At 46.5% G+C, this 27,988-nt stretch overlaps 1 protein-coding gene across 3 annotated transcripts; it reads right to left on the bottom strand.

Annotated features, from left to right (window-relative positions):
• Nucleotides 1–721: 721 nt before the first annotated feature.
• Apod (apolipoprotein D) lies at nucleotides 722–19,130 on the bottom strand. Of its 3 annotated transcripts, XM_057765169.1 has the most exons (6): nucleotides 18,974–19,023; nucleotides 18,818–18,891; nucleotides 15,399–15,549; nucleotides 6,755–6,876; nucleotides 2,761–2,849; nucleotides 722–1,172 (listed from the first exon to the last, which is right to left on the bottom strand). In XM_057765169.1, exons 3-6 carry the CDS (start codon nucleotides 15,519–15,521, stop codon nucleotides 937–939), a joined length of 570 nt encoding a protein of 189 aa, XP_057621152.1. In that variant the 5' UTR covers nucleotides 15,522–15,549; nucleotides 18,818–18,891; nucleotides 18,974–19,023; the 3' UTR covers nucleotides 722–936. The 3 variants fall into 3 exon arrangements, with proteins under 3 accessions (XP_057621152.1, XP_057621150.1, XP_057621151.1); XM_057765167.1 differs by lacking the exon at nucleotides 18,818–18,891 and having other exon boundaries at nucleotides 18,974–19,130; XM_057765168.1 differs by lacking the exon at nucleotides 18,818–18,891 and having other exon boundaries at nucleotides 15,399–15,551; nucleotides 18,977–19,068.
• Nucleotides 19,131–27,988: the final 8,858 nt, after the last annotated feature.

Below are 27,988 nucleotides of genomic sequence, written 5' to 3'. Positions count from 1 at the left end.
CTACATTTTGAGTTTACTTTTCTTTAAATGAAAATTGTATATATGAACATAAATAGAATATATTCTACACAAGAACGAAGAGATAAATCTGAGGTCATTTGATTTTAAAAGTCACAGGTCAGAAGACACAGCACCAGGTTCCTGACTTCCTAGAGTAGCAGGGGCATGGGAATGCCCTTGAGGCTTTTAGACAGACTGTCTAAGCTTGACCCTCTGTCTTGAAGGGGGTGTGATGTTCTCAGATTTCCCATGGTGCCCTCTATCCTGCTGTGTCTCTTACTGGTCTGGAGCTTCTGGGGTGGGCGGGGAGGGACTCAGGATTTTTCAGTGGCTGGAATGTGATTGGACCTCAGTAAACACAAAGGAGGAAAGAGAAATGTTTGTATCATTTTTAAAATTCCTTTGTCTTCTCCTCACAGAATCTCTTCTTTCACAGACCCTCCCAGGACACTCATTCTTCAGCCACACTCTGAATTCCTGATGAGAAAGTAACTTCAAGGAAGACTCCAGACAGAAGCGAAAACCTCCCAGCCTTCCCTCCAGAGGGGTAGCTGCAGCCGAGTGGGACCCTGGATCCAACTCACCAAACTTTACCATCGGCCTTCTGGTACCTTGAAACTAGGGCAGCTCAGAATTGTTTTTCTAAACACAACCGCTGAAGGGTTTCCCACCATCTGCTTCTAATGAATCTCCCACAATAGCCCTAACTCAGAATCCACTGTGAACACAGCTGATCAGCAAAATGTTTATTGTTGGGCTAGCAGAGTGACAGTGTGGGGTCTGGCTGGGTTTGGGTCAACTTTCCCTGAGTCCCCTCCCTTGGCTTCTATAGCCAAACTTTCCCTCGGTACTTGCCATGGTTGCTTGGTTTGTCTTTATGAGGAGCAGGGGTGGAGCACAAAGCATAGGAGTAACCCGGAGTGGCTACCCCTCCCTTTACAGGAAGTCGGGGCAGTTCGCTTGATCCGTGATCGTCATTTTCTGGATGTCGATATCATTAGAAGTGAGGATATCTTTCAGGTAGGTTACTGTCTCTGGAGGAAGAAAAGGGTTTCTTCCCAGGATCCAGGCATAATCCACGTGGAAGAGCCAGATGACGGTGGTGCAGGAGTAGACAAGAGCATAGTTCTCATAATCGGTGGCCAGGATCCAGTACGGTGCAGATGGCATCACTGAAACCAGGGGCAGCAGCATGAGGAAGGACCAGGGCAAGGGGAGCCCCCTCTCCAGGACTGTGGGGACCCATTCTAAGTCGGTGCTTCACATGGGAAATGTGTGGGGGCAGTGAGAGACATTAAGACTACCCTCCCACCCTTCTCCAACTTCAGACCTTCAAGTGGCTGGCCTTCTTTAATTTTTTTTTAAATTAGTGTGTGTGCGTGCGTGCATGCATGGGTGTGTGTGTGTGTGTGTGTGTGTGTGTATGAGATGGCCGGGCCACATGCCATGGCATATGCGAAGAGGTCAGAGGACAATACTTTTGGAGTTAGCTCTCTTCAGTTTTAGGTGGGTTCCAGGGATCAAACTCAGATCGTCAGGCTCATACGACAAGCGCATTATCCACCAAGTCACGTCAGCCCAGGCTGACCTGTAGCTTGTATCCCTCCTGCCTCAGCCTCCTCAGGGCTGGGAATACAGTTGTGTACCACCACGCTTGGTATTGAAAAACAACACCACCAACAAAACTCCCCAGTGATTCTAGTGCGTGGCTACAGTCAAGGATCATTTTTATGCCCCCCTCCCCCGACAGCGGCATGGAAAAGGCACACGAGATGACCAGGGATTCAGCTGGCGTCCTTGGGTTGATGGCTGCCCTAGCATCAATGTACACAGAGACTGCTTCACAAGGAGGGCCAGGAATGCATGGCAAGGCTTCAAGTCCAGCATCCTGAGTGAAGAAGCAAAGACTAACGTGTTTGGGTCCTCCTTCCTGTATCAGCTTTAAGAATGTGTCATGCTGCCGGGCGGTGATGGTGCATGCCTTTAATCCCAGCACTCGGGAGGCAGAGGCAGGTGGATCTCTGGGAGTTCGAGGCCAGCCTGGTCTACAAGAGCTAGTTCCAGGACGGGCACCAAAACTACAGAGAAACCCTGTCTCGAAAAAAAAGAATGTGTCATGGTGCCAGTAAGGCAGGCAGGAGAAGGACAATGATTTCTTTTATGGGACTGACTTGGTATCTGTCCCATAGGTGCAAAGAGGGGCCACCGAAGCATTTCCAGGGTGAGAAGATCTTACAGGTCTGAGATGGATTCTCCAATGTTACCTACAGAGGTAACCAAACTAACTACCCTGTCTGCTGCCTGTATGTTCCCAGGTTAGACCAGAAGTCAAAGGGCAGAACGGAGTGACTAGAAAGTGGCAGAGTCAGGCCTCAGCTTGTCACTCCTGCCTGTAAGCTTACGCAGATGTGGATAGTTCTAACATCCACTTCTGCTTCCTGCGAGATCAGATTGGATCCCGTCTCCTACTCATACTAGATGTGTATCTTTGTGGGCCTCGCCTCCTGGAACGCTAAGGAAGTTTCTTGGTACCTCTTCAGTGTCCACTGGGATGTGTCAGGCTGTAAGGACATGGTCAGCTCTGTCTAGCCCATCATCAGTGCCTACTCTGGGGAACAGCATACGGTAGGTGCACAGAAGATAATTGTGCATTGACTTGAACCCTGAAGATAGCTCTCAGATGTGTTGGAACACAGGGCTCCAGCTTTCTATCTACAGAACCCCTGTCCCTGAAGCTCCCTGAGGGAAGTGGATACTTACACTCAAAAAACTTGACTCCCAGCTTGGCTGGCTCTGAGAGGTTGCTCTGTGTGGCTTCACCTTCAACTTGGTTCACGGTTCCATCAGGTCTAAAGTGAGTGGAGAGAGAGAGAGAGAGAGAGAGAGAGAGAGAGAGAGAGAGAGAGAGAACAAGAAAAGGAAAGGAAAAGAGATATGGGAACGAAAGAAAATACACATAATTGAAAAGCAAAAAGCATCAATGAAAGTCAAGCTTCATGCCCAATGGCTCTGGCAGCCAACATGGTGGTATCTGGTGTAAGGGGTTCTTGAAAGGCCAACCAGACCTGGCTCTGGACCCTGTCCTTCCTTCTGTGACTGCCTGAGATTCAGGGGAGGAAGACAGCACTTGTGGAGAAGAAGCCCCTGTGACAAAGCCAAGGGCTGGGTTCTATGCTAGGCCCTGGCATTCCAACACCTTTGGACTGTTTGCCTTTCATCTTTCAGGCACTTCCTGCTCTTAGGCTTCAAAGAGAGGGAATAAAGGGGAATGGGAAAATAAACAAAACAGCCCCTACAAGGTTGTCTCTTCACAGAGGAGAGGACGACAAAGAGACAAAGGATGGGGAACTAGAGCCCTGAAAATAATGCAAAGCAGGAAGGGGACCGGAGGCACTTCCCATGGGGACCGGAGGCACTTCCCATGGGGACCGGAGGCACTTCCCATGGGGACCGGAGGCACTTCTCGTTAGCCCTGAGCTGCCTGACGTCTTAGCATTTGTCCCATCTAGGAGCTGAGTTCTGAAAACCCCTCTAGTTCAGCTGGTGTCCGGTGAGCGCGGGAGATTTTGAAACAGAGCAGGTTGTCACAGAGGCAAGGAGGAAGCATGGTTCTGAGACAAGTCCCGTTCTCAGAGACATAATTGTGAAGAAACACACACTTTATAATCGGTCCCCCAGCACTAACCAATGACAGAGATACTCTTTCTTAGTGGTACATAAAATGGTGGCGTATCTTTTTTGATACAGGGTTTCTCTGTGTAGCCTGGGAGCCTGTCCTGAAACTCATTCTATAGACCAGGCTGGCCTCGAGCTCACAAAGTGCTGGGATTGCAGGCGTGCACTATCACCGCCCAGCCATGGTGGCATATCTTAAATGTTCTGGTCTTGAAACCAAGAAAGTACTCTTCACAAGGACCTGGCCCATTTTAGGCTAACTCCCGACGACCCCATGAACCCAGAGGGCAGGGGAAAGAAAGCCTTGGGAAAGAGGACAGAGAAGGGGGTGTCTAGACATGAGTGGCAAAGGAGCTACCTGCCCATCAGTCGCCAAGCAGGCCAACCATGAGAGCCAAGTATGTGTGAGGAAGTTGAGAGCTTAGCGCTATGATTCGCAGTGAGGGATGTGTTGTGGAATAATCTCTTTGTACACTGTGAACATGTGTTACTCCAATTGGTTTAATAAAAGGCTGAACAGCCAATAGTGGAACAGGTCGGATACACAACACAGGATAGAGGTAAAAGCCACATGGTAAAACATAGATTAATAGAAATGGGTTAATTTAAGTTCTAAGAGCTAGTTAGAAACAAGTCTAAGCTATCAGTTGAACTTCATAATTAATAAGTCTCTGTTCTTGATTTGAGAGCTGGCAGGAGGGACAGAAAAATCCACTTACAAGGATGCTCTATAACCAGATCCTAAGCAGCAGGTAAGGCAGGTTAGGACAGGTGCTCTCATAGTCCTGATTGCATTGTCTTTTTGCCACCACGTAGGGCCAGGCACAATGCCCTGCTGTCTCTTGGAAGATGTTCTGTCTCCATCTGCAAATGGTAACTTAGCAACACAGCAGGCTCTTCTCTTCACTATCATTTGTGTCTTGTTCCAGAACAGTTCTTGGAGACACCAGTCTCTGATCATGAAGGCACAATGTGTTCATGGGGAAAACGCATTTGTATTTTGTTTAAATAGTGGTTGTATTACATTTAGTGTGTATGCATGTGCACACACACGCCTATCATGACATTAGTGTGTAGGTCAGAGGATACTTGTGGGACTTGACTTGGTGGCAGGAGCCTTTGCCTACTGAGCCATCTCACCGGCCCCAATCTGTGTTTTCAAGTAGCAGGAGTTCAGTCACTAAAGTCATGCTTATTAGATGCCAAACACTGCTGTAAGAGCTTTACCCTTTTTACCCCACTTAATGCTCAGGGATGGTAGTTCTCTTGCTCCTGGCTGCAGAACTAGCTAGCCTAAGAGCACATTCTAGTCTGATCTGAGCCAGGCAGGCAAGTAGCAAAGCTGGGTCCCTTCATTCTTTCAGTTCTATGACAGCTCTTCTGGGCTCCAAGTTCTTAAACACAGGTTGAGAATTCCAGTTCCCTGTGTGTGGGCTTCATGGGTTTGGCATCTAATGGGACATATTATTTCATTGATCCTACTGCCAGGCAGAGGTGATGCACCCCTTTAATCCCAGCACTCAGGAGGCAGAGGCAGGCGGACTCTGTGCATTCGGGGCCAACCTGGTCTACCGAGCGAGTTCCAGTATGGCCAAGGCTACACTGAGAAATCCTGTCTTGAAAAACAAAAGTAAAATAAAAAGAAAAGAGGTCATTAGAACTCTCTTGCTTGCTACTTGTTCCCCCAAAGGACCTGGTAAAAGTTTGGTCCTTGATTCTAGATGGAACTTCCAGAACTGCGGCCCAAATAAACCATTTTATATGGTATTCCACTTTGAGGAGAAACCACTGACTAGTACAGGGCCTGTAAAATCCTAGGAGAGTCCTGGCAAAGGCATGTGAAGCCCTATAGTCAGTCCCTCCAGCATCCCTCCCCTGGGGCTCCGAAAGGAGCTCCTTCTGTCAGAGGGCCCTCAAGAGCCTTCCTTCCTTCTCTGGTTTATGCTGGCTGGCAGTCAGCTGGCAGGGCTCTGGCTCCCAAACTGTTAGTGGATGGTATGGTGGGCACAGAGAGCCTCTGTGGACCTAGCGACTTGAGGGCTGAGCGTAGTTATTTTCTTAGAGTTGAGTACTGTCCTCATATCTTGTAGAGGACAGAAAGAACAACCCTTCACCCAGGCCTTTTTCCACTGGTCTCTGTTCTCTTCATTCCCTTTTCCCTGATCCGAATCTAGACTTCATCATGTGTCAGTTGTGTGGCCCCTAAACAAGTTGTTAACGTCTCTGTACCTAAGTCTTCTCACCGATGAGGTTTATAATAGTATCTATTTTGCTTTATCATGGGGGATTAAACAATATATTTTCAGGTGGGGGTGGGGGGAGTGCCTTGCCTATAGGAAATACTGAAATGTGTTTGTTGGATATAACTTTGGTTGGTGGAGGGTAAACAAGAAGGACCTCTTCCTGGGTCTCGTCATGTCTGCTCGCCAGGGCAAAAAGTTCTGGATTGAAGATTAATGTTCAGAGCACTTAATGACAGAAGTACATACTTCTAAAAGACATCCTGTTGGCCCAAACTCAAGAGCACATATATCTGATGCTTGCTCAGCAAGAAAAGGAGGTGCCTGGGGCTGGAGATGCGGCTCACTTGGTAGGGTGCTTCTTAGCATACAAAAGGCCCTGGGTTAACATTAGTACCACACAGGCAAGGCTTGGTGGCACACACTTGTAATCCCAGCACTAAGGAAGATTAAAAATTCCAGAACATCCTTGGTTACACAGTGAGATGGAGACTAGCTTGAGCTACATAAGAGCCTGACTCAGAAGAAGAAGAAAGACAAAATGGTGGGGAGGTCCAAGGGCTCTCTGTCTTGGTGTGGAGGCCACACAAGGCAGCCTGATGTCCTTTGCCTCTGGAGTCTCCATTTTACAATGAGAGCAGGGGCTTTGCTACATTCCTATTGACTGCCTATGGTCTCTCAGTGTTTGGTAATCAGCATGAGCTAAGCCTTGGTTAAAGAAGAGAAAGCATGCGCATTCCGGCCCCACAGTGCCTAGCTTGAGGAACTCAGGCACCTTCTGTCTCCCTGCCCCTGACAGCAAGGTCACCCACCCCAGGCAGGCCCCCGGGACCACTCACCTCAGCTCCTGGTTTAGCACTTTGATGTTCCCGTTCTCCATCTGCGAGTAGTTGGCTTGGTTGCAGTTTCCTTTCTCAAAACTCGCTGGGATTTTCTCAATTTCGTACCACCTTCCGAGATACTGTACAGACAACAAGGAACAGAGCAAAACCCAGGGGCTCTCTGGGGACCTGCTGACTCTTTCCCATTGTAGTCTTAGAAGCGGAGCCCTTTCCAGGGGAAACCAGGCCAAATGGGCTGCTCCGTTCCCAGCCAGCTGGGCAAGATATCATTTCAAAGGAGACTCAGTGAATGGGTGTGCGGGTCCTGGTTGTTTGCCACAGCCTGCTCCTCAAGGGCTCTTTATTTGGAGATGTTCTCAGAGTTCTCTGCAGTCAGAACCTGTGTGAAATTCTAGTCTCCGAGAAGGGAAGGGATTGTCTGGTTCCTGAAAAATACCTTTCACTTCCAACAGCTGATAATTCTACACCGCATCTTTGAATTTTGTGTAACTCAGACATGTTGGCTGTGAGGCCTTCCTGCTTGGAGTTGGTTTACTGTTCCGATTTGTAACCTCTTGGTTATAGAGGGCTGCTTGGTAATATTGAACCAAACTAAAAGTACATGTTCTTTAGATCAGCAATTTAACTTCTGGGAATGTATCGCCTGTTGTAAAAAAAAAAAAAAAATGATGTGTGTGTATAAGGCTATCGGTTACAGTTCTGTCTGTCACAATAAAAGGCAGGAAACAGTCCAGTGAGGGCCTGGGAAGTTAAATGATAGTGTGCATCTATCTGCTAAAATTTTAAACACCCCCTTTTAAAAGAAGTATATGCAATTATCTCGAAGGTATCGAAAGAGTGAAGAGCAAAGAACTGGGTCTGAAGTGCAGGGTACTTAAGCTGAATTCATGAACAACGAAAGCTTACAGGATGGGCTTTCTATTGCCTCAGTGAGGAGCTACAAACTCTAACCAGCACAGTTTCATTGACTTACAGCTCCATAAGCCAGACACTGATGCTAACCTCACGAGGCTAAAGTTGAGGTGTAGGCTTTCTCTCCTTCCCGAGGCTCTGAGATAGAGTGGGGATCTTCGCTTTCTCCGTGTTACACAGGCAGCCTGCTTTCTGGACCCAGAAGACCTCCATTTTCAAGGACCATTGCGCCCCCCTGACTCTCATTTCTTCTAATCTCTTTCTCTCTCTAACCACAGCTAGGAAAGATGTTCTGCTTCTAATAACTTATGTGATTAAGTTACAGCCTCCTGGATAGCCAGTCTGGTCATCTCAGGTCAGCTCTGTGGAATCCCTTTATTCTGGGGAAGGTAGCATGCTCACAGGTTAGACAACAGGTCACGGGCATCTGGAAGCTGCTATATGCCTAATGCATATTTCCTTGTATATGTACACATTGTCTATAAAAAGGTATACAATATGCTGTTTTTCCTGGTTGCTCCTGGCAGAGAAAACTGAGGAGACTAAGAAAAACGTCATTGGATGCTCCTTTGAACCATTGGAATTCAGGCCGTGTCCACCCCACCTCCACTCTCCATGGTTCGAGGGATGGAGCACTGAAAGGACTTTATACCAACTAGTTGTGCTATCACTGAGCGATGGGCCCAGCTCTCTTTTGCATCTTCAGCATTTCGAACTACTTGAGTATATTTGCCTAGTCAAAATATTAAATGTAATTATTCTATAAACTTAAAAATCTGCTACTCGGGCTGGAGAGATGGCTCAGTGGTTAAGAGCACTGACTGCTCTTCCAGAGGTCCTGAGTTCAATTCCCAGCAACCACATGGTAGATCACAGCCATCTATAATGAGACCTGGTGCCCCCTTCTGGCTTGCGGGCACACATCGAAGGAATGCTGTACACATAATAAATAAATAAATATTTGAAAAAAAAATTTGCTACTCAACAGAGCAAGTAAAGCACGCGTTTGCCTTCAAGCATCCAGAAATATCCAGAAGCAAGTGACAGCACTGCTTCAGTCACGTGACTCTGCTAAAGCCTGTGTTCGCAATTTTCGACCGTAGTTTATCACTCCTTTAGCAAACCCCCACAGTCCGTTTAAAACACTGCAATTTAGCAGAGACCTCTAATCCCAGAACCTGGGAGGCGCACAAAACCAGAAAATGAGGAACCCAAGGTCAACACCAGATGTGAAAAGTTCAAGGCCAGTCTGGGTTACAGGAAACCCTGTCTCAAACAAACAACCAAAACAACAACAACAACAAACCCTAGCTAAACAAAACAACTCCGTTGAACTTGACTTTCATTGGCAGAATCCAAAAGCAAGCTAACAATTTCATAAGCACCCTTGGAAAAGTCCCCATTTTATGATATGTTTAACATAGTTCTTAACTGCTCAGGCTACCTGAGTGATCCACCATTACGGGCAAGGACTTTCCTGAAACAAGGAAACTCAGAGGTGAAAGGTTGTCATGTTGTGTTCCTTCATGATCCCATATTGTTCTGCAAATCTTTCTCATTGCAGTTTCTATACAAGGACAGTTTGATATCTGAAAAGGAAAACTGGAAAAGATGCAAAATCATCCTTACTTGCAGATGATCTATTACTGTGTACACAAAGCCCTAAGAAAATGTTTTGGAGGGATTTTGAATGTTCTTCTTGCCTTCATCCTAGAGTAGAGATGTGTGTGACCATGCTTAGTTTATTTGGAAATGGATGTCAGACTTGATTTTGTGCAACTAAGCTCTGTCTCCAGTCTCGCTAAGGAATCTTAAAAACAAACAACAAAACCCCACAGACACATACTATTAAAATAATGAGTACTGCAAATTTAAAAAATGCAAGATCAATAAACAAAAATGTTTCTACACATGGGATGAAAAAAATCTGCCAATGAAATTAAGAAATTCCATTTACAATAACATAAAAAGAACAAAAATATTTAGGAATAAATTTAACTACAGATATGTAGGAACTTGTATTTTGAAAACCGCAAAATATTGGTAAGACAAAAAGGTAAATAGATGCTGACCAGTGGTGGTACACGCCTTTAATCCCAGCACTTGGGAAGCAGAGGCAGTCAGATCTCTGAGTTCAAGCCCAGCCTGGTCTACAGAGCGAGTTCTAGGACAGCCAGGGCTGTTACACAAAAAATCCTGTCTCCAAAAAAACAAACAAAAAAAAATTAGCTAAAAAGATAGCTTATGAATAGAAAGGGCTAGAACGGCAATACTTTAGAAATCAATTGTTCCTTATATCCTCTGCAGAAATGGACAAGCTGGGGCTGGAGAGATGGCTCAGCGGGTTAAGAGCATTGCCTGTTCTTCCAAAGGTCCTGAGTTCAATTCCCAGCAACCACATGGTGGCTCACAACCATCTGTAAAGAGGTCTGGCGCCCTCTTCTGGCCTTCAGGCATACACACAGAAAGAATATTGTATACATAATAAATAAATAAATATATATATATATAAAAGAAATGGACAAGCTGATCAGAAAATTCAAGAGACAAAGAATATAGGAATAAAGTTGGAGGACTCCTACATTTTGATTAGAAACTTATGACAAATATGTAGCAATCAAATATGGAGTAAATATAGACATACACCTGGAATAGAATTGAGGTGGTGGTGAAAATAAAACTTGATAAACACGATCAACTGATTTTTGCTATGCATACTAAGACTATCAGTGGAGACTGGTCTCTTTCTATCTCAATGGAGAATGGTGCTGGAACAATGGGGAAGACATACAGATGGAGTTGGATGTTCCTATGGCCAAATCTAACTTAAAATGGACCAAAGGCTTAAATGTAAGGGCTTAAACTATAAAACTCAGAGAAGAACATAGGGGTGTACATCTTTATAGCCTTGGGTTAGGCAATGCTTCTCTAGGGATGAGACTAAGTGCTACCTACTGAGCTAATGGGATACTTACTAATTAGGTACTTAAGTTTGTAGGGCCGACCCCAAAGTAAAAACACAGACAAATTGGATTTGATTGATATAAAAAGCCCTCATGCTTCAAAGGGTATATAGATAAAGTAAAACGTTCTATCTGTTGTGGAATATTATTTTATGATGTGTTATATTTGTTTGTGCTGTGGAACATTTGTTTTAATGATGCAAAGATGTGTTGTATTCTTTTATGTTGCATTTGTTTAACTCTGTGAAGCTGTGATGCTTTGCCTGTCTAAAATACCTGGTTGGTCTAATAAAGAAAGAGCTGAACAGCCTATAGCTGGGCAGAGAGAACAAATAGGAGGAGAAATCTGGAAAGAGGATTCAAAAAGAAGGAACAAGAAAAGGAGAGGAAGACACAAGGGGTCAGCCACCCAGCTACACAGCTAGCCATGGAGTAAGAGTAAAGAAAGGTATACAGAATAGAGAAAAGCCCAGAGGCAAAAGGTAGATGTGATAATTTAAGTTAAGACAATCTGACAAGAAATAAGCCAAGCTAAGGCCAGACATTCATAAGAAAGAATAAGACTCCATGTGTAATTAATTTATTTGGGAGCAGGATGGCAGGCACCCCAAAAGAACAAAGAGTAAATACAACCAACAACATTTTGTCATTCCACTGTGGGGTTAGGGTAAAACAGCAACAACAATATCCATCGAATAGTGGTATGGAAAATCCTTCTGTCTATGTGTTGCTTTTATTGGTTAATAAATAAATCTGTTTCAGCCAGTGTCTTAGCAGAATAGAGCTAGGCAAGAAAACTAAACTGAATGCTGGGAGAAAGAAGAGGTCAGGGAGAAGCCATGTAGCTGCAGACAGATGCTCCGGAACCTTGCCGGTAAGCCACAGCCACATGGCGATACACAGATTAATAGAAATGGGTTAACCAAAGATATAAGAGCTAGCTAGCAATATGCTTAAAGTAGTTGGTCAAGCAGTGATTTAAATAATATAGTTTCTGTGTGATTATTTCAGGAGTCTGGGCAGCCAGAAAATGAAAAAGCGCCTTCCAATCATCAAAACAGGATAAACTATTTTAACATATCTGGAAAAGATCTGCATCTAGCTTAAAGAAAGAGGATTTGGGTATCAACAATTAAAAGGTTTGAGTGTGTGTGGGGGGGTGTTCAAGACAGGATTTCTCTGTGTCTATCCTGGAACTCATTCTGAAAACCAGGCTGGCCTCAGACTACAGAGAGCTACCTCCCTCTGCCTCTCAAGTACCTGTATTAAAGGCATGCACCATGCCCACCTTTTTTTTAACCCATTTTTTTAAGTGCAAGAGATTCAATTGGAAGATTGACACGTGGCTCATAAGCACATGAAAAGATAATCATCATCATTAAGAAATGGGGATGATGCTATTTAATACCACTCTGACACCTATAATAAAAGAGGACAATGATAACAACCGCCCACGGAGATGTGAGGAAAGTAATGTTAGAGGCTGCCTGTGAGAACGGGCAGTGGTGCCAGTGTTCCTAGATGGTCCAACAGCTCGTCAAAAAGCTAAACACAGAGTTACCACATTCACAACCGTACTTCATATATCCCCCAAGGAACTGAAAACACACATCCCTCTCTTCCAAAAAAAACCCAAGTCTGCATATCCGCAGCCACAGCATTTCTATAGCAAAAAAAGTAAAACAACTCAAACGATAAGAACAAATAACTGTAGCATCATCCCTGCATCATTTGGCAACAAGAAGGAATGGAGTGTTGGTGCACTCTGCGAACAGGTGACCCTTGAAAACATTTCCTTCAGCCACAATCATATATCCCCCAAGGAACTGAAAACACACATCCCTCTCTTCCAAAAAAAACCCAAGTCTGCATATCCGCAGCCACAGCATTTCTATAGCAAAAAAAGTAAAACAACTCAAACGATAAGGACAAATAACTGTAGCATCATCCCTGCATCATTTGGCAACAGAAGGAATGGAGTGTTGGTGCACTCTGCGAACAGGTGACCCTTGAAAACATTTCCTTCAGCCACAAAAAGCTAGCATTGCATATCCCATAGACAAATTCATATTGACAGAAAGGAAAATATTGATCGTGTGGGTATGGTGGATTTGGGAAGAAAAGGAGTGCTCTGGTTTGGGTGTGAAGCTTCTCCTCAGGTTGGAGGTTTGGTCTTGATGTGAGTAGAGTTCAGAGGTGAGACTTTTAAGGAAGTCATAGGATGCCAAGGGCTCTGACCTAACCAATGGATTAGTCCCTTGATGGATTTGCTACACTGGGAGGTGGTAAGTGGGAGGGGTTAGTTAGAGGAAGCAGGCCAGGGAGTGCATGCCTGGGAGAGATGGCTTGTTTGCTCTCCTTTCTCTCTCTGCTTACGGCCGCCATAAGCTAAGCAGCCTTCTGAACTATGTACCCTGTGAGGTTCTGCTCCCATAAGCCCACAGGCCATATGAACCATGGACCGAAATCACTGAAAACAGAGCCCAGAACCAATCTTCTCTCTTTCAAGTTGTTTCTCTGGAGGGGTTTGTCACTGCGGTGAAAAGTCTGAGTAGTGCGGCTAGAGAGACTGTTAACGGGTTGTGGCTTCTTTAGAAGACAATGAAAGTCTTCCAAAACTGATTTAATGATGGCTGCATAACAGTGAATATATTAAAAATCCTTGAAATAAAAACCTTTTTGAACAAGTCAGCAAAATGCTATATAAACTAATCAATCCAATATTTGCCTTAAAAAAAATCTACTTTAGGACTGGAGAGATGGCTCTGCAGTTAGGAGCCCTTGCTGCTCCTGAAGAGAAGTTCAAGTCCTGGCCTACACACGGTACAGCTCCCAGCTGCCTGCAAGTCCAGCTCCAGGGGACCCAGCACTCTGCATAGGCGCCTTCTCACTTACGTACGTTCACACACACACACACACACACACACACACACACACACACGAACATCTTTTCAAAACATTTTGCCTCAGTTTTCAAAGGATGTTTGGAAGTGAAGATATCAGTTATAATTTCAAGGATACTTTGGCATTTTTACTCCCAGATTAAAATCTAACTCAAATTCCCTGGATATTATCATAAACTTGTTTTTTGTTTGCTTTTATTTTTTGATTTTTTTTGGGGGGGTTTCCTTTGGGGGGTTCCAGGTTGACTTAATTAAAGAAAATCCTTAAGATATTAATGAAGAATGTCAGTGCAGACCTTACCGTGTGGTTTTTCCTACCTAACCTTGGGCTCTGCCTACTGCTTGATTCCTCCCTTCTACTCTCTAAGCTCTTCCGTCCCACCCTCTAGCACTTCCAGCACCCACAGTGACTGGTAAGTTCACTGTTTCTCAAGCCAAGTGTGCTGCTCCTAAAATCAACCAAAACCTCTTAAAGAGAAGGGGCCTTAAGATTAGAACCCAGGCCTTCCCCAGTTGTGGGAGCCGCTGAGTTCTGCCACCTAATCCCTGCCCCCCCTTCTTGCTGCTCCCTCTGACTCATTCCAAGAAGAAGGAGCATTTATGGGGAGCTAGTTATATTGTAGGTAACAAGAAAACACCCCTGCGGGACTTTTGGCCTTTCCCAGGTCCTGTCTTGAGTTCTCTGACAGGAAACCTGTGCGTGTATGCTAGCTGTGTCACGGGAGGACACTCCACTTTCCTCTCTGGACAATAGTAGTAACCAGTCATAGTCAATGCCGCTATTCTCATCCCCTAACCTCACCCCCACCTTCCCAGAGATGTGGGGGACAATCCCTACACACTGACAGCTCTCCCCTGCCAGGGCGCTCCTACGGCGGCGTGTTGGCATCCATCTACAGGGCAAGCTGACGTGCCAAAGAATCTCCCTCTCCTCTTTGTGGCCTCAGAGACTACTTCAGGGAAACCCAAAATAAGGAATGCAAGTGCCTTCCTTGTTGGGAGTGCAAAGGTTCATATGCTCACAGATAGCATTAGGGACCAGGAATGCAAACAGGCTGGCTTGTCTTTTCAAGGAAAAGATGCTTTCCACCCAGAAGGCTGGGGATGGAGGTGGCTAATAGCCTCGGTAATCCCTGTGCCAAGGCACCAAGTCATACCACACTTCCCCCAAGCTTCCTCAACCAGGACCAGAAGTGATTAATTGTCTGGATGACCTTTACACTATCTGTATGGCCAAAGGCTCCCCACAAGCTCCCAAATTAGAACCAAAGGTGGCTAATAGACTAGATAACTTCTGTGCTAACTGGAAGATGGAAACCACACCAGATCCTCCCCTCGTCCCTTAAAATAATCCAAGAAGAAGTGACATCGATATAGTTATGCATCTTTGTGCACACGAGATTGTGTTAAATCAGGAAATTTTTTTCCAAGTTGCACGGTACTTAAATATGCATAAAATAAACCGCCTGGGGTCAGACTCTGGAAGTCTGAACCAACACTGGTTACTGAGTCGTCTTGAACCGATTTTCTCCTTGCCTCACGCGGATTGTAACCCTGCTGGCCTGTCTCTGCAAAGATCTCCACACCTCCCCAAGGCTTGCTTTGGAGGGAGATTAAAGAATAAAATAAACTGCCGGGCGGTGGTGACGCACGCCTTTAATCCCAGCACTTGGAAGGCAGAGGCAGGTGAATCTCTGTGAGTTCGAGACCAGCCTGGTCTACAAGAGCTAGTTCCAGGACAGGCTCCAAAGCCACAGAGAAACCCTGTCTCAAAAAAAAACAAAAAACAGAAAAAAAAAAAAAAAAGAATAAAATAAACCTCCCGGCATGCCCAAAACAAAGGAGAAGTTTGAGTTACCACACCTTTTTCACGTCAAAATTCTCTTGCACCGGAGGAGATGGGCATTTCCCAAGATGGAAACTTTGTCCCTTGGCTGCAGTGAAGAGGCTTGCCAGAGTAGCCAGGAGCAACAGCATGGTCACCATCTCGGGTCTGGGTGGCTTCAGGAGAGGCCTGGGGAGAAATAAGGCAGCTGGATGTGTCTGGGTCTCCTGAGGACACACGGTGATGGAGAGTCCTTGAGGGCCTGGTCCGTCAGCCGGCATTCTCCTCAGCACTGAGGAGCTGCTATCTTGCAGCTGCTGCCAGGCTGGCCATCCATTCACAGTGAGACCATCACCTCAGAGCACTGGCCTCTTTGAGAGCATCTCTTGCTGAATTAGCCTCCTTCGTGGACCCGCACCCTCCCACCCCCCATTGAAAATTTCTCCAGGGTGGGCACCCTGTTCAGTTCTCCTCAAATCATCCCAGACTTTTGAAAATGGGTATTTGTTTCTGGAACAAAAAACAATGTGTCAACAGGGAATGGACAAAGAAGTGCACTGAAAGGTCAAAGGTCATACTGTGAATGAAGAAATAAAGCTCAGATCCAAATCATGCACAAATTAACTGTCCTATCAGATTCATAAAGGAATGCTGCCCGGACCCCTACACTTCATCCTTGACTGTCTTGCTGGGCTGCCCTATCAACCCATGCTTGGCTGGGAACCCTAGCCAAGAGCAGCATATGGAGACCCAGTATTGTTCAAATGGGTTTCCAGTTCTGGCTCTGCCACCTACTAAGTGTAACTGTGCAAGTCAGACCTTTGCTTCTTGGCTTATAAAGTGGAACTAATAGTCATGTCTATCTCATGAACCTTTGCGAAAATAAACTGGGATAAAATAAAGCCAGGAGAGGCTTAGGTGGGACAGTTCTGGAGGTCACCAGTTCAAGACCAGCTGTTATGATGTAAGACACCTCCCCAGAAAGAGGGAGGGGCTGACACCAAGCAGGTACTCAGTATACATTCACTATTTGTTATTTATTTATTTCTTCATGTATCTATCTATTTATCTATCTATTTATTTATTTATTTTGAGACAGCCTCTCACTATTAGCTTTGGTTAGACTGGAACTTGCTTTTTAGATTGGGCTGGTCTTGAACTCACAGAGATCTTCCTGCCTCTGCCTCGTGAGTGCTGGGAATTACAAACATGGGCCTCTTTGCCCAGCTAAATACTAGCATTGTTATTATGAAAAACAGAAACAGGATTGTATTTCCCAAGTGTTTTCTCCATTCGCTGAGGATGTTTTTCCACAGAAGGTGTGCATTTAACCAGAGAAGGCCTGCCCGCTGATGTGGAAGAGCACAATATTATTTCAGTACAGAAGTCTCCTGGTGGCCATAACTGTCTCTGGGCAGGGACAATGGAGAGATTGTAATAGCTGTTCTTGCAGGCTATGACTGGCCACTTTGGGCTCCTCTCTGCCTCTTTCCCCCAACTTGCCTTCCCTCTGTTCCCTTTCCATGACTCCTCGTCTCTCCCTGCACACGAGCTATTTCCAGCTCGCTGCCTTTCTCTCCGAGATGAAGGTGACTGAGTCAATGCAAGCAAAATGTTCTCAGATCCAAGCCCTGAGAAGGATGTGTCATAACAGGAATAATTATAACCACTTCATTACGAGTCTTTCAACCTCCAAATAACTTTAATAATCAATAGCTTCTTTTCTGAAGGCTTTGTTGCCTGGTTTTCAAAAGAACAGTTATGTAAGGAGCAAGAGCTGCCAGCTGGGGCGGGGTGGGGAAGGGTGGCTGCTGAAGCTCTCTTGAGCAAATCTGTGGAGGGACCACCATCTTTAGTCCTGAAGGCCCCCTTTCCCCTCACTATGTACGCAACACAACACCTGTGTTTTAACATTTCGGGGGGTGGAGTGTTTGTAGAAGCCCAGCCTAAACTCACAAAACTTTGTGCCCATTCTCCAGCGCTCTTGGAATTTTCGTAACTCTGCCCACTGGTCTTTCCCAAGCACCCGACTTTATGTGTGGCACATCGGATGTACACTCTACTGCGTTTACAGATGGCTAGGACCTTAGAGGACAACTACACAGCACCCCCACACACACCCTTGCCAGGTGTACAGTGGGGAAACTGAGGCCTGGAAAGGAGCAGGACCATGACAGGATCAGCTCTCCATCCATAGCCTCTCGGTCATGCTCTCTTCTGTGTTCATCCCTGAATGCTTGCCTGTGAGACCTGATGAAGCCTGCCTTACCATGTCTAGACCATGTCTAGCTCTGACAATGTCGTATGTATGACAAGATGTTCTCTTGTGGCCTGAAACATGCCCTGAGTTCTCTGAGAGGAGTCAGAGCGCAGCTCACTCCCCTTGTCTGGCTATTGGAGTTTTCTTCCTATAGCTAGAAGTCCTCGAGAGGGGAGACGCTGATATTTCACGCTCCTTCGGTTTAGATTCACCTAACACTGACAGAGCATGGTATTGGAGGGCTTGCATAACTCTGAGTAAAAGATACACAGTTTATAATGCGTGTCTTCCTATTGTCTAATATCACAGGAAGCTCCTCTTAGTGAATTTACCTTGAGAAATAAGCTTAACTATAATTTCAACTATTAAATAACTTAGAGGTAATTCTTCCAAGCCTGCAGTGCACTCTGGGTAGGCACTGGCTGTGGGTACACATCATCAAACATGCTGAGGCTCTCCTTGGAAGCTCTGGCCTCAGTATCTACTATGGGATCTATACTGAGGCCCCAGTGACTCGTCCAGAAGTCACCTGTGCTGAAACGGATTGGGTTTTCTGTAAGGTCAATGGTTCAGTTTAATTCATAGTCCTCTTGTAAGGCCAGAACTTGAACCCAGTTCTCCAAGGGCCTGCGTGTCCCTGTAGCCACAGTCCCTGACCTCAAGAAGCTGGCAGCATTAACTAGACTCTCAGGTTTCACATGGCATAATAAAATATTTCCATGGGTGTTTAGATCTTAAAAACAACCAAACCCACGTAACTTTCAAATCAAACAAGAACTGCGTTTTTCCACCCCCTCTTCTCTCCTCTCCTCCCCTCCCCTCCCCTCCCCTCCCCTCCTCTCCTTTCCTCTCCTTTCCTTTTTTTCCACATAATCCAGACTGTCCTACAGTTTGCGATGTCTTCTAGCGTGAGGGTTAAAGGGTTACACCACTACACCCAGCAAATCCCATATCTAAGCAAAATGGTTTCGTGTCCAGTACTCTGCTCACACAATCAATCCCAGTTTTCACTCGGATCTTACCGTCAGGAGCAGCTGAATCCCTCTAGAGAATTCATCCGATGCTGTCTTGGCACAAAGGCAGCTTCCCATGTCTCCTTTGGGTAGGGGGAGGTTGGGGGGCAAGGGGAGCCATCAGGGCAAGCACAGGTTTACCTACCCTCTGACTTGTCACCTGAAATTTGCCGGTAGCACCTACCTTGTAAGTTTGAGGACAATGAGATGGTCTGTAGGGCTAGTGTGAACGCCCCGGGTCCATACTCACCACTTGAGCTGAAAGGGGGCAACAGAAAGTCAAGGCAACCTCTATTTTAAACATATTTATCCTAAGTGAACGTTACAACGATGTACATACCTTTTTTTATTATTATTAAGACGACAGCAGACGGCAGTTTCCACACAGAATCCTTCAAGTGAGGCGCCTATTTTGGTGCCTGGCATCTCCGGGTCATTTTATAAGCTCCCATCAGGCCATTGCCCTTTGATGGCCATTCATGCCACACCCCCTGCAGCTCGGGAACACTGGCCTCAAAGCTGAGGTCTGTATGAGGCACAAAGATGGGATGCTGTGTCTGTCCCCTCCCTTAAGTTCCTTCACAGCTGCTCCCTGAGGAAGAAACAATGAGATACTGTTTGTGTGTGTGTGTGAGAGAGAGAAAGACAAAATGCATTTTCATTCAAAACATCTTTTTTTGCTTTGTGGATTTTCTGACTTGAAATTTTTTCCTTCTGAATGCCCTTGTAAGTTCCAGTATGGCGAGTTTGTACTAGGTTTCCAAACATCTGGTATTTATTTTTCCTTTCCGTGTAAATGAAAAATCAACTGTTTCATTTCCTGAAATGGAACAGGAATACTGCACCCCGTGTAGTCCCTTCCAGGAATGTGACTCAGGTAACTGGGCCAGGTTTGGGGTTTGGAGTTGGCCCCAGGGTGGGCCCCTACTGCAGTGAGCACCAGTTTCCCTATTATGAGGTAGAGACAGACATTATGGTCTTCACTAGAGATGCAAATGAAAGAGACCTTCTGTAAATAGAATTCTTTTTTTTTAAATTTATTTATTTTAATATGTATACAATATTCTGTCTGTGTGTATGCCTGCAGGCCAGAAGAGGGCACCAAACCCCGTTACAGATGGTTATGAGTCACCATGTGGTTGCTGGGAATTGAACTCAGGACCCTTGGAAGAGCAGGCAATGCTCTTAACCTCTGAGCCATCTCTCCAGCCCCCCTGTAAATAGAATTCTATACCTGACGGGGTCAAAGTTGAGAGCACCAGTGTATCTTCAGCAGCCCCTCCCTCTGCACCCTTTGCAATACACCCATCCCATTGTGTGGCTTAGAGCTGGAGAGTGGGGTACAGTTTAAAGGGGGAACATTTGGTTCAGTCACATTGGGGCATAGCACAGATCAGACACACCCAGATGACTCTGGACTTGGAAACCTGATAAATGGACAGTGGTTTCTAATGCCGTGTGGAGAATGAATGAAGAGGCACCGAACATTCCGCTTAAGTTCTACAGCTTATCTGCTAACTCTCCAAGTTCACTACTCAGATCATCAGGCCTTGAAACAGTCCGTAGACAGAGCTACGGAGGCCTCAGACTGACCTCTACTATTAATGGTCAGCGTTGATGGGACCGCCTGCTCTGTAAGGACCTTTCTTTCCTCTATATTTAAAATTTTATAATAATTCTCAGCCAAATGGTACTAGAGACACAGCTTCTGTAGATGGTGAGGATGGACAGGAGAAGGAAGGCTTCAGGGACTGAACAAATCTACAGGTTCCTTCGCGCTGTTCAGACCACCTAAGACCTCAGAGATGAGGCAGCTGGCGCTTTCTATGATGCAACATCTAAGCAGGACATGTCTGAGCTCTGACATTGATAGGTCATTACTAGTCACATCCGGGGACTGAATCTGTGCCACTAAGGAGTGCAGTTCAGGTGTCTTCTTCCCTTTAGCATCCGTGAAAGGGCACAGGTCTGTGAACTAAGACAAGGGGTCTAGGCCAAGCATTGCCACCACCTTGCCACCTGCCGTGGCAATGCTCTCTTACTGTACCCGGTCCCACGTGCACTCTCCTTCCACGTTGGCATCCTGTGTAGGAGAAAAAGGCAGGACCCAGCAGCACAGAAATGAGAAAGAAAGCCAGAGGAGGATCGTACCACCTTGGGGACCCTTAAACCCCTTTGGGTTCCACAGAGCAGCTGACATCTGTCAGTGCCAGGAGACTCCTGGCTGCTCCCCACCTCCCACACGACCAGGTTCTTAGGACTCATGGGAGGCAGAAGGACTCACAGGTTGTCACGTGTTCTCTATGTGTGTCCTCACCACAAGAAGGAGAGAAGGAGAGGCGGTGTGTGCACAGCACGAGGAAGGAGGGTGGGAAAGGGGCTTCTGAATGCAGCTGTTCCCACAGGTCCTCAGCCTCAGGATGCAGAGGGACCACAACCTGGATGCCGGGCATCTGGGGCTGTCTTGGCGAGGGTGTTCATCCCGATTCAGAAGCAGTGAGCAGGGGTTCTCTCCTGTGCTCTGATGGGAACAACATGAGCAGTGTGACCCAGCACGTGGTTCTGAAGCCACCTTCTGGTCACAAAGAGGGAGCTGCAAGGAAGCCAGAATCATGGGCTCCCTGAGGCAGGATTTGGATCCTTCTCAGGGTACACATAATTTCCTGGTGAACTATAGTAACCCAGACCCAGGCAGAGAAGAAAGAGCAACCTCCAACTGCATCCTGCCCTCACAGCTTGTTTTGATACAAGAAGAATTTCATCAGTGTGTTGTTTTCAGGGTCTGTTCTCCAGGGCTTGAACAGTGTTCAGCCTAGTGGACACTTGGTAACTAGGAAGGCATCAGATTACCGGTTTAGAGAAGAACATTGCAAACAATTTTCCGGCGGCAGTTTAATTGCCTGAATTGAGGGGTTTGCATCTTTCTCTCTCTCTCTCTCCCTCTCTCTCTCCCTCCCTCTCCCTCTCTCTCTCTCCCTCTCCCCCCCCTCGTGTGTTCGTGCATGTGTGTGACCGTATATTTGCGTGCGCATGCTTGTGTGTGTGTATGTACACATGCATGTGCATGTGTGTGTTGGAAAAGCCCCTGTTGGTCAGCTGAGAGCTGAAGTCTCTGGTCCTCAGGAGAGGAGCATCATCCTTTTGTAATAAGATTTTAGTGACTTGAACCAGACTATTCTTGAATTTTAGCAAATTCAAGTCCTAAGCCAGATAGAAGAAGGAAAAGAGAAGGGCCTGGTGATTCTGGCAGGCTGTTTCGGGCGTGAAGAGGATGACCCTTTCCTGAAGCTCCAGGCAGACTCAGGACTCAGATACTGTACACAAGGGACAGGAACTCTTTCCTTGCAGGATATAGGTGCTTTCTTGTCCTCCGGTGGCCCAGGTAGCCCTTGTTCCCTTCCCAAATTCCCTGTTCACCTCTCCCTCCTCCACAAGTCTTCCCCAGTGCTCACCACCCACTGTTGCCTGGATACAAAGAAGGTGAGGGCAGCGAGTGGGTGATCCCCACACAGAGTGGGATTCTCCATCACAGGTGGGATAGGGAAGGTGGGCCTCACTGGTTAAACCAGCTGAACTAAAGGAAAAAATAAGGGAAACAGCCAGGAGCAGAGAAGCAGAGAAAAGCCAGGGCTGTCACTGGGGAATAGACGTGAACTTGCCTCTTACTCTGTGTCCCTTCCTCGGAAAACCTCCCCTCCCTCCTGTCAGAACAACCTCTTGGTTCCTGGGGCTGGTGGACTCCATTCTTACAGATAAGGCAGTACCTCCATAGCAGATTTAGATTCTTGAATAAAAGCCCAACTTGCCACCAATAGAGAGAAACTGATAGCTCTACTCTTGAGATACAGCGGAAATGCCGCCAGAACCCCAGAGACTCTTATATGTCCCAGAGGCCGAGAGATTTCTTTACTTTTTGTTTTTGTTTTTTTTTTTTTTTCTCCGAACAATGAGGCATTCTCTTTCCTGCTCAGAGCCTTCTCCTGCAACAGCCCTGCCGGATGTCCCCATCCCTTCCTTCCTCCCATGATGTCCCCATCCCTTCTTCCCTCCAGGTCTTGGCTCAGGTGTCACTTTTCTTCAAAATGCCATCCTGGTCTTTCAAGCAGTGCTCAGGCCACTGGCTCTTCGCTAGCTCCATCCTCATTAAGCCCTCCTCTCCCACGGCAACCGAATCCATGTTTGCTTGCTTGTCGTGTTCCCCTGCTAGCAGGTAGGTTCTGCAAGTGTAGGGTGTTTGTCTCACTGGCCTCTGCTCTGCTTCCCGTGGCTACCCAGCACACACTGAGTGCTCGTTAGACCCTAACTGAAGGGGTACTATCCCTAGCTTTTAATGGGTATCCAGAGATACAACGCTAAGAGCTAGAGGTAAAATTCTAGCTCTGTTGGACTTAGTTTGCCGGAGGAGCACAAACCTCTCAGTTTGTATCATTTTCATCTAAATCATCCCTCATTCTAGGAATTGCTGGTCATTGAAAGATGCGTAATCAGCTGCTCCTCAGCACCACAGAAAGGACGCTTCTACTCAAAGGGCAAAACTGCAACAAAGCACAAAGGCCTCCGCTGGGTTTCGGTTGCAATTCTTCAGAGGAAGCGGTTTCAGAGGCCAGCTTTCTCCCCAGAGCAGGGCAAGCACAACACGAAATTGCTGTCTCTAAGCCATGGTCTGAGGCTAAAAGACAGGGGGGCTTAAGGAGGCATGAGAAAGAGTCCGGCTTAGGCTTCTCGCAGGCTGAGAGTCAAAAGGTTTCAACACACTCGACCAAACAAACCATTGCGAGACTGCCAGCAAAGAAGCCTACTCTATCTTCCAAGAAATACCTCCAAAGGAGTATTAACAGCTGATAGGTCACACTTAAGGTCAAGGCATGTGTCTTAACCTCCTGACCTTTGACCTTTTGATATCCCTAGCAGTTTCTCATCCACAAACCTGAACAAGGCCTTACACTGATGACCTTGAAACTGACAAAAGAGAACTCTCTAGGCGAGAGAAATAAGCAAGCAAGCCAGGTAATTCTTTACTTTTAAAAGTTTACTTGGTCCTTAAACTTAGTTGGAAGTAGCGGCCTTAAAATGAAACAATTTCTGAAGCTATAGATCTCACTTTGTGGCTACTGCTAGGGGTGCCTCTTGCTCCCCACCCCCCGTCCCCCCACCTCCCCATCCCCCACCCCGTCTCCGAGTCAGGTGTCTGTTCCTTGCTTAATAAATTCCAGCTTTGCTTCGTGCTGACTCACTCGGAAGTTCTTTCTGACTGAGAAGATCAAGGAAGGCTTCCCCTGAGTAGGCAAGAGGTACTTCAGGCTACACGGTTAAAAGCACAGAATCCCAACTCCCGGCAGGCCGGCCGTGACACCTTCCCTGGGAAAAACTGAAGCTGCAAGATTTCCTCCAGCTAAAACTGACCATTTTGGGGGGTCAGCAGGAAGGGGTATTCTGTTTCCCTCCAGTTCTTGCTCTCTAAGGTTCTCTTGCCCTGGCTCTGGTTCTCCTGGGAAAGTTAGGAACTTCAGAGAAGCAACTTTGTCTGTGTCGTGCCTGGAGCCGGAGCCTGAGTCTAAGCGACTCCATTTTGGTTTGGCTTGCTGGGCCTCGTGCAGAAGCTCAGGCCAAACGGTAACTCGCAAGTTTTCAACAAAGCAATTCTGCTGAAGTTTCTAAATACCTAAGTTGATCGTCGATGGATCTCTGCACTTCATCCCTGAGCGCTGAGTCAGTCACCAGGGGGGTAAAGGTGCTCATCTAAAGTAGCTGAGTCATCACAGTGAACACTTTTTCTCCTGTACAGTCTCAAGACAGTCTCCCTCAACAGCCAAATGTTTTTAGAACCCAAAGACATCCTTTTTAGCATATATTTAATGTAATGTATTCTTTCGCGATTCCATACATATACTATATGATGTGCTCTGACCATAGCCTCCCTTCCCCGCCCCCACCCTCCCAGACCTTCCCTACCCCACTTCCATTATTATTTCCTCCTCCCCCGCCCCCTCTGATCCTCTTCTTCCACGGATGTCAGGAGCCGTGTCCCCCCAAAATTTACAGGAAGCACCGCCGTGAGGAGTTTTTGCAGAGGGCTTTACTTTTCAATTGTATTGAGAATAGTCTTATTGACCAAGCCTATCCCACACCCAAATTAACTGTTAATAGAGAGTTATCTCTTAGCAGAACCTGTCTCACATTTTAAACTATCTAGGCAACTAGGTGTGTCACCTTGTGACTGTCCGACCAAGGAATCGTGACCCGACCCATCGTAACCTCTCAGACCCTGTGGACCACGTGGCAAGATCCCGTGCCCCAGCCCCCCAAGCTATTCAGGGGCTATATAAGCTGTAACCATGACCCTAATAAACTGAGGCTTTGACAAAATAAGCTTAGCCTCCTGTCTCTTATCAGCCCTTGCCTTTTAGGTGGTGCCTCTCCGTGACCCTGGAATAACTGGCCAGCCAGGCGGGTTACAAACCCTAGACAGAGTAACCCGTCGAGGCAGCTACACACGGAGTTTAGTTAGCGCTGCCTGCATGAGCATGGGGGCGGGGGGAGGGGTTATTTATTTACTTGAAATGAGGGCAACTTACCATTGGCGACACCACTAGAGAACATTCTCCCACAGCCACCATTAAGGGCCTAGAACTCCTCAGGGAGGGGTGGGGGCTTCATGGGCCTTGTTCCCTCCCCAGTCCAAGATGAAACCCCAAGAACACCAGAATAAACTACTTTGGGGAGTAATTAAATTGAACAATGAATGGATAAACCTCTTCTAGCTTGGCTACAAGTAACAACATTGTTCTGTGTTCTGTGCTGGCTTTGATAACAAATACGCTTTTATGTTTGTTGTTTGTTTGTTTGTTTTAGGAATTAGAGATGACTTCATCCCGCTCCCAGTGCCTTCGATTTGGGCTGGCACAAGTACGCAGCGGGAGATGTCAGACACCAGGCTTTTGTCTCTGGTCAGGAGGCTGAGGAGGAACCCGGTCATCTTTATTACGCACTCTCTTCGCTATCTGTCTGCACGTCAGAGAACCTGTCTAACTCCTTTGTCTCTTGTAACTGCCTCATAATCCCACAGCTTAGGTCTAAGCATTGCTCCGTTGTCATTTGTTCTTTTAGATCTTTCTATGGAAAGCACACTATCCGGATACACACTATCTGAAACACACTTTGTTAAGGTCATGGTACATTTAACACACAGATCGGCCTCGCTCACCTGCTGCAAATGCTGGTCCCTCCCCCTCCACCACCACCCCCAGCACATTTCCTTACAGACTCGACCTGCGGTTAGAAAGGAAAACTTCTCTACCCGGGTGATCTTTCATCACACAAGTGACGGCCTTTATGCTTCCACTATAAAACCCACAGCAAAGATGAAATTATATTCAGTGAACACTTTGTGGCAAGAAACAAAGAACTCTCTTACCTCTCAAAGAGAATGGCTCCTGGATGAAAATATCTCCATTTCTTAGTAAGTGGGTAAGTGGTTCTCTCAATCACCAGAGGCCCCCCCCCCCCCCCCCGTCTGTCCTGCTAAAGTGGTTTTTCTTTCATGGGCTAAAAGGTAGGCATAGCTGCCCTGCTCAAGTGGAAACCAGTTTGAGAGGCTTCTTTGTCTTCCTGCATCCCAACCCGCCCCATGCGTGGTTGGTTTCCACTTTCTGCTTGGTTTCCACGGTGCGCCTTACCTCTCGTGTCGTCACACCATGCGAGGATTCACCCTCACGCCCCTCTCCTGAAGTGTGCCCTGTCCCTCGAAATGGGGCACCTGGCTTATGCACAGTGTTTACTAACTGCATAGACAATAAAAAATTAATGAATACTTAATTCTGTTGCAGGATATTCGATCACACCGTGAACTCTAAGATTGCATTATTTCCTGGAAAAACCTGTTTCTAGTTGTAGTGTGGCTCAGTCCTAGCCTACACCTTTAGTCCAAGAGCTTTCGGCCTGACTGCGGTAAACAGGATCAAATAAAGTCAGCCATAGGTCAAGCGGTAAACAACCAGTTGACAGGAAGTGAATAAGAAAGGGGGCCATAGAGAGAAAGAGGGAGTCAGGAGGACATAAAGAGAGACTCACAGGAAGTAGAAGGGGGGAACTTTGAGAAGAGATTTTTGTTTTTTGTTTTTTGTTTTGGTTTTTGAAACGACATAGGAGAAAGGTCTTTTTCTGGGACATCAGCAGAGGAGGAAGATCAGCCGGGTGCTTTTTCTGCCTCTCTGAGCTAGCAGGCTTTTACCCCAGCACCCGGCCCCTAAGTCTTTACTGGTAAAATTGAACAATTGAGATTTTGTTAAAAGCAACATAATTCTCAGTACTTGCAGGGCTTATTTTTGGGAAAGAAAATGAAGAAACAAGCCAGATAAGATGATATACTTCTGGCTACTCAGGAAGCTGAGAATTCCTTGGGTCCCAGAGTTTAAGATTGAGATGAGGAATATAGGGAGACTTGGTCTTAAAAAGAAGAAGGAGGAGGGGAGGAAGAAAAAGAAGAAACAATGGCTAAGTCTTTCCAAGAGAAGTGGGAAAGTTGGAAGATGACACGCACACCTGCTAATGGTTAAATTGAAGAACATTCCAGTACACTTTCACAAACAATTAAAGCTTGTAAGTGTCCTCTGGTTTCGACATCTCTTGGCAGGGGTATCATTACTGCCAGGTCTAAAGCCCCTCTTCCCCCAAAATAGCAGTTGTAATGGTAAAACTCTGAGGAGCAGTTCCCCAAGGGGTGCAACGGGCCACTGCGGGTGGTTTAGGGTAGCAGCAGGTGGGAGACCATGGTGGGCCAGGAGGGGCAGCAGGTCCTACCACCCAAGGCCTCTGTGGGTCCCAGGTGGTGGGTGAGAGACAGACACGGATAGGCATGCCATGCAGAGAAAGTGGGTATTTATTTAGTGGGTTATGGAGGAGAAAGGGAAAGAAGGGAAGGAGAGAAGGGGAAAGAGCAGAGAGAGAGAGAGAAAAAAACAAAGAGAGAGAGAGAGAGAGAGAGAGAGAGAGAGGTGGGGAAGAGGAGAGGAGAAGCTACCTCTTTGGGAGAGAGATGGAAAAGAGAGAGCTCAGGCTGGAAGTGGAAGATCTGCTTGCCTCAGCAGATGGGGGAGTGGGCAGGGCTTATCTCTTAAAGGGACAGAACAGACCATTAAGCAATGCTAGTAACATTGTCCTAAACAGAAGGACTCCCAATTCCAGTTCAACCCAGACAGCCTGTGTCAGCTCCTACCCCCACCCTGCCGACTGTTATAAAATCTGCTTCCTTTTCTGCCTTTCTGTTCTTTCCTTTACACAACCACTGCCCACCCCCAAGAGGTAGCCTGTGCAGTTTGATCCTCAGTAAGTAAATCTTTCTTTCTGCCTACACTGA

Source organism: Chionomys nivalis, chromosome 3, assembly GCF_950005125.1.
Source record: "Chionomys nivalis chromosome 3, mChiNiv1.1, whole genome shotgun sequence".
Lineage (NCBI taxonomy): Eukaryota > Metazoa > Chordata > Mammalia > Rodentia > Cricetidae > Chionomys > Chionomys nivalis.
The sequence above is the reverse complement of the archived record's forward strand: the minus strand, read 5'-3'. Positions and strand labels throughout refer to the sequence as shown.

Coding starts and splice junctions, on each gene's coding strand:
- Apod (XM_057765167.1), bottom strand. CDS start 19,059: ATGCCAGGCACCAAAATAGGCGCCTCACTTGAAGGATTCTGTGTGGAA. Junction 6,877..15,398: donor AGAATTTTGACGTGAAAAAG/GTGTGGTAACTC, acceptor TTGTCTGTACAG/TATCTCGGAAGGTGGTACGA. Junction 1,173..2,760: donor GGGAGTCAAGTTTTTTGAGT/GTAAGTATCCAC, acceptor CCCTGGTTTCAG/TGATGCCATCTGCACCGTAC.